General features: G+C 33.3%; 2 protein-coding genes across 2 annotated transcripts; both read right to left on the bottom strand.

The window, feature by feature from the left end:
• On the bottom strand, positions 1 to 678 carry LOC125592507. Its single transcript, XM_048767714.1, has 2 exons — positions 276 to 678; positions 1 to 164 (listed from the first exon to the last, which is right to left on the bottom strand). The coding sequence occupies exons 1-2, from the start codon at positions 676 to 678 to the stop codon at positions 1 to 3; spliced, it is 567 nt and encodes a 188-aa protein (XP_048623671.1).
• A 2334-nt stretch (positions 679 to 3012) lies between these two features.
• Positions 3013 to 5841, bottom strand: LOC125592387 (pectin acetylesterase 2-like). The gene is made up of 12 exons (XM_048767459.1): positions 5318 to 5841; positions 5126 to 5208; positions 4926 to 5055; positions 4779 to 4852; positions 4608 to 4694; positions 4411 to 4535; positions 4266 to 4326; positions 4135 to 4188; positions 3971 to 4048; positions 3783 to 3888; positions 3546 to 3691; positions 3013 to 3234 (listed from the first exon to the last, which is right to left on the bottom strand). Exons 1-12 carry the CDS (start codon positions 5523 to 5525, stop codon positions 3124 to 3126), a joined length of 1263 nt encoding a protein of 420 aa, XP_048623416.1. The 5' UTR covers positions 5526 to 5841; the 3' UTR covers positions 3013 to 3123.
• Between the last annotated feature and the right edge of the window lie 235 nt (positions 5842 to 6076).

Raw genomic sequence — 6076 nt, 5'->3', positions numbered from 1 at the left:
TCATACTGACTCTGTGAACCACTCCGGTAGATTTTGATCCATGTGAACGACAAACGACGGTTGTTTCCTGGCACTGCTTGCTAGGCTATCCGCTCTTGAATTTTGCGTCCTTGGTACATAGATAATCTCCGAACGTGTGAAAACCTCTTTCAGGGACTTAATATCTTCCAAATAACTTGCAAATGCGGGTCATTCTTCTGGTTCCGGAACCATTTTCACCAACTGAGAACAATCCGTTGCAAATGTAACCTGAAACTGGCGTAAATTTTTCATACATTCCATTGCCCAAAGTAGTGCTTCTATCTCCGCATGTAGAGGGGATAGACAAGCTCGGACATTCCTTGCTCCTAACAACCCATCAAAGCCTTCTAAAGTACTTAGCCAACCTTGCCCAGAGAAAACTTCATTCTCCTTCCAAGAACCATCTGTAAAACACCATCTCCCCGGAATTGATGGGATAGTCGTAACCTCAGCATGGGACCCTATCCTGGTCTCGGTCAATACATGTGCATCAGCCCAAAGTGTTGATTCTGTTTCTGCCAATTTGAGCGTGTCTTTTGGATCCATGTCCATATTACTGAACACTTTATTGTTCCTTCCTTTCCAAATATACCAAAGTATCCATGCAAATTGATGGTCCTCCATCGGTGGAGAGACTCTCCGGAAGAGATGATCCATATTTGTAAAAGGGAGCTCGTTGGGAACATAGTTGGATTTGATGGTATCTTGGAGAGAGCCCAAACCTGAAGTGCAGGAGGACCTTCAAAAAACACATGATTGATCGATTCCTCTTCCGTTCCGCAACGTGCACAGCAGGTGTCACCTTGTATTCCTTTCGCTTTCAGATTCTTCTTGACTGCTATACAACCTGTAACCAATTACCATAAGAAATGACCAAAAAAAAATTATATAACTATTAAGCGATGTTGGTGCCTTTTTACAAAAAAAAAACTATTTAGCGATGTCAAAAACAAAAAAAAAATAACTATTTTACAGAAAGGTTAGTTATCACCTTAAAATCAATCAATATTTTATTTCGGGTAAGTTAATAAAAGTTATTTGAAGCTTCAAGAATAATAGTATGAAACAACTTTATACGTATATGTTTGCCAACAAAAAAAAATATTTATAATAGATTTTGATTTGCCATTTCAGCAAGTTTATTTTTAGAATTTAAAAAATTATTATATGAATCTATATATAAAATATTGTGTAAATGTGGATACATTTGTTTAACTAAACGAAACAAAACCGAACCAAATTCATAAATAGTCAAATAAATCATATATTTCTAGAACCAAAAAATAAAAACTGAGCCGAAACCAAAACCAAAACTAAAATACAAACCAAATATTTATATACTTACAAATAATAAATATATTTAATTTATAAAACCATATATTAAAAATACTATTTACTAACCGAATTACCCGAATAATTTTATCCTAAAATTTTAAAATTATACGAAATTGAACGAGAACCAAATCGTGAATCGATTTTTAATAATCAATTTATTTATTAATAACCAAATAAAATAAACATACTATTTATTTAAAAAATTATCCAATTATTTGTCCAATCAAAACTTCAAAATGGTAACTAATCTAAATAAGAAATTTGAGACAAAAATTGTTTTAAATCAATAAAAAAAGCAAAAAAAAATATATACAAACACAAACTGCGCGTAGCGCGGTTCAAAAATCTAGTGCATATAGTAATCTAATATGGAGGTAAATCAGAACTAAACATAGTTAGGCTATTGCAAAGAGTGAGATTCTAAAACTATTGAAACTCATTTTTGCTTGATTTCCTATAAAGCTTAAATTATAAACAGTTTAATAATAATTGTTTCAATTTTATTTTATATGATATTATGAATATTGACTACAAATTAAAATTTTTTTGAACATAAGCTATAGTTTCATTTTCACTGGTCATGTCTGTATAAATATTTTACAGTTTTACAGTAAATATTTTCGATAAACTTTCAACAAATTTCCAATAAAATGTATATAACATGTTATATTTTTTGGGAAAATATTTTTTGGATAATATGAATAAAATTATGGTTTATATTTTGCCCCCCTTAAAATTTTTTTGAACATAAGCTATAGTTTCATTTTCACTGGTCATGTCTGTATAAATATTTTACAGTTTTACAGTAAATATTTTCGATAAACTTTCAACAAATTTCCAATAAAATGTATATAACATGTTATATTTTTTGGGAAAATATTTTTTGGATAATATGAATAAAATTATGGTTTATATTTTGCCCCCCTTAAAAATTTTTTCTGGCTCCGCCATTGATTTTTCTCATGGATAATCTGGTACATTCAGAAAACTTGTAATGATAAGCTTTTTAAGAACAAAGATCCTTTGGGGACTGTTAGGTTTTCGGATAGTGAGTGCCACACTTAGTAGGAGGTGAATGCCAAGCAAGATAAGAGACGAAGCATAAACACACTAAGATTCACAACCTACACAAGTTGTATTCTTTCAAACTATATGTATGGTGGTGGATCATGAATTTATACCTCATTCTCCGGTGGTTATGGCTGGATTTGGAAAGGCTTTATGGATAGAATTAAAATTATGGGTATAACGAACCAGAGAAGGAGAGTGGCATCATTACATTCTAAGATAGAAGCACTACTATAGACAATGGAGAGTATATTTGAATACTCAACATGTCAGCCATTTGGAACATATTGCAAGGAGCTCATAAAGATGATTGATGACCTAGCACTCTAGCAGTGTGGCAAAGATTTTTTTAACAAAACTGAGGAGATATCAATTTTAAAGAGAAGGTTGCAAGACTTCAAAATTGTTTACTAGCCCCGATCAGTAAACAAGTCGGTTGATTCATTAATTAAGATAGCAAGAATTTTTCATAAGGATATATATTTCATTGGTTGTTTTATTCCAGTCTGGTTATTCCAACCACGTTTGAGTTATAGATAGTCGTTTGATGTTAAAAACACACACACATGACTATTGATAGTTACAGCATTGTAGGGAAAATATATCAAATGAATTTATTTTCTTTCATTGTTTGCATAAATAAGGAATGCTCTTTAAAGAAGGAAAAATGATTTGAATGCCAAAAAAAGAGAGAGTAAGTTATCCTCTAAAGACTAAATTGTGGCAAGTTTTGTCACAAGGATAAGCACAGTCTATGAGCTTTGCTCCTCCTCTTTCGAAATACCAATCTCCCACAGCTACTGCAATCCCCTGTTTTCGTATGTACAACAAACAGCATTACTATTTGAAATTAAACCATAAATAACAAATTGTCACAACTAGCATAATGTAAGTAACGTGAATAAATCTAGCATGTGGCCAAAATATCATTATCTCCAAAATATTCATGTCAACCAATGAACAACTGCTAAATTGGACCAATACAAAATTCAAACAACAATTCTAGCTAAAATGTTAATTTGAAAATTTGCATAATGTTTGTAGCTTTTTAATGGGTTATAGTCGAAAGACCAAAGATATTTGAATCATGATTAATAGTAAAGACCAAAAATCTTCCTTGCCTTTTTGTTAACCGCAGGAGAGTTTTGGGAATACCATGTGTCATGCCTCTCTGTTTGGCAATGAGCAAAGCACGAGTTAAGAAACACTCCGTTCTTACTCGGCTTCGCGAAACCTTTGATTAAATTTACCATACGAGTCCTGAAACCTGTCACACATATGTCAAAAGTACGAGCAAAAAAACAAAATTGGCTTAGTTGATTATTCAAAATCAAAAACATTAATAGCTCATGTTCCACCTTGCAAGAACTGGATCTGAGTTGAATTGCACTTGGTGTAGTCAAGTCTACAATCATGCCAACTTCCACTTGGATCTGCAGATTTGGGAGCTAAACTCTCTTGGATCTGCACAAACAATATATCAAACTACACATTTTGCCTTTTTTGTAGATCAAACTGAGGATTAAAGAAGAGAATATAAACTAACCTGCCACGAATCGTATGCAGCATTTAGAATAAACAATGGAGTCTTGATTTGGTTGATTAGGTTTTGTGGGAAAAAACACTGCAATTTTGAATCATTAAGTATATTTATAAATATATCTACCATACCTAGTTTTGTTACAAAGATAGGAAGAAGATAAGACATACCGAAGTTGGATTAAGACGGTTTAGACAGTCCTTAGAGAGCTTTGTTTCCAGATTCTGTAGAAACATTACGCAGTTTTCAGTTACTATTCTCGAGACAAAGTGCAACACATTGCATATGTCAGTGTTCTTACCTGTAACTTCACCACACCAGCATATAAACGCCTAAGAGATCGACCTCCAGAGACATCGATGCTTCAGTTACATAACTTACAAACCAAGTCAATATATGTGCATATATATATATATCAAAGTAATGAATGAAACTAAATCACTCACGCGTCAAGGAAAAAGCCAGCATCACTCAAACATTTCACTCTAGTGGAAGGAGAAAACATATCCCCAAAATCATCACAGCGCAAAATCGCGGCAAGACCTCCAGCAGAACATCCAGAGAGCAGAGCCTAATGTGATAACCTAAAGGTCAAAACATAGCAACATATACCAAAATACACAAAAAGAAAAAGATGATATACCTGTTTACTTTGACGCATTCCCTTTGCCATCAAATCTTCCATAGCTGCTAACCATATTCTTTTTCCTCTAAACTGAAGTTGTGCAGCCTAAATGTACAGATAAGAATCAATGTTACACAAACAGTTATTAAATTTCTATTCATGTCTTAAGCTAAGCTAAGCTAAGCTAACCTTATTTTCGCTGTCTCCACTAAAGGATCCACCGTCACAGTACCTAACTTTTACTCTATTCCAGTTATAAAAGTCTGCAGACGAACATTTGTATTAGCAGCTTAAACAGAAATAAACATTACACAGAGTGATTTATTAGATACTAACCTGGATTCTCCGCGGCTTTGTCACTTAGGATTCCTGTAAAAGGCATATTTTTCTCCATATACTTAGACGATCCACGACGACTTGTTTTGCGGTATACGCAATTTCTAATGGTATCACACCATCCACCTCCCTATGAAAACATAAAACACGATCATGTTCATATCTATGTACATAGACACTATTTTTATGATGCAGCAAACCTCCAATTGAACTAGCCAATTTTTTGCTCCTGAACCAAACCCGCGATGCAAGTGGTATCCAGGAAGACTTCCATCTAGACACACTGCAAGACAAACAAAATGATGTTATGAATAATATTTGAAGAAGTGTGTAGCAAGTAACATATATTATCCAAATGAGATGGATAAGATCATATTATAGAAGATATTTACCTGCTCCTTTAGCAGCAGCAGATTGAATAAGAGTGAGTCCTACCATTGGAAACTTCGCTTCAGAATAAACATCACTTTCTGTCTTAAACACCTTTGTTCCATTGAAACTTGTAAACCATTCCATTTCATCAAACTCCATAATCCCATTTACGGGAAGGATTAGGAGAGTGAGACCAAACAGAGTCAAACTCAATAGAAGCTTCTTCATTTCACTGGAGACACAAGGCGTTTCGGAACTTGATCATAAACCTTGGTTTATAAGAGAATGAAAAGTTACTTTGATGAGAGAGAGAACTAGAGCATTTATTAAAAAACGTTTTATTTTATTTTAATTAAATTGAAAATAACATTAAATTACCGGACTGGTGACACTTAACAAGATAGTTAGTTGCATTTGACAAAAGATTCCAGATCAAGATCTAGCAAAAGTTAAATATAAATTTGGTTATGCAGAGATCGGATCGCAGAATGTTACAGACAGATTGCGATTGTTTCCGAGCTGACCTAAAGTCTTTTCCTTTCACATTCATATATAATTGCTGAACCTTTAAATTAAACCATTGTTTACAGAAAATTTAGGTTCAGATTCGTAGGAAGCTGCCACTTTTTTGTCCTTATTGGTAATTAATATGATTTGGTAACTTATGAAAATTACTCGTCATCCTGTGACAATCATATTCTATGTTTAGCATTGTCACTATCCTTGATGCAATTCCCTTACGTCTAAACAGAGAATTATGTTTGGAGCCACATAATCAA

Source organism: Brassica napus, chromosome C9, assembly GCF_020379485.1.
Source record: "Brassica napus cultivar Da-Ae chromosome C9, Da-Ae, whole genome shotgun sequence".
In the NCBI taxonomy this organism is placed as follows: Eukaryota; Viridiplantae; Streptophyta; class Magnoliopsida; order Brassicales; family Brassicaceae; genus Brassica; species Brassica napus.
This window is presented reverse-complemented; position numbering and strand designations above follow the sequence as displayed.

Coding starts and splice junctions, on each gene's coding strand:
- LOC125592507 (XM_048767714.1), bottom strand. CDS start 678: ATGGATCATCTCTTCCGGAGAGTCTCTCCACCGATGGAGGACCATCAA. Junction 165..275: donor ACTACTTTGGGCAATGGAAT/GTATGAAAAATT, acceptor GTTATTTGGAAG/ATATTAAGTCCCTGAAAGAG.
- LOC125592387 (XM_048767459.1), bottom strand. CDS start 5,525: ATGAAGAAGCTTCTATTGAGTTTGACTCTGTTTGGTCTCACTCTCCTA. Junction 4,536..4,607: donor GAATGCGTCAAAGTAAACAG/GTATATCATCTT, acceptor TTATCACATTAG/GCTCTGCTCTCTGGATGTTC. Junction 4,189..4,265: donor CTGGTGTGGTGAAGTTACAG/GTAAGAACACTG, acceptor ATGTTTCTACAG/AATCTGGAAACAAAGCTCTC.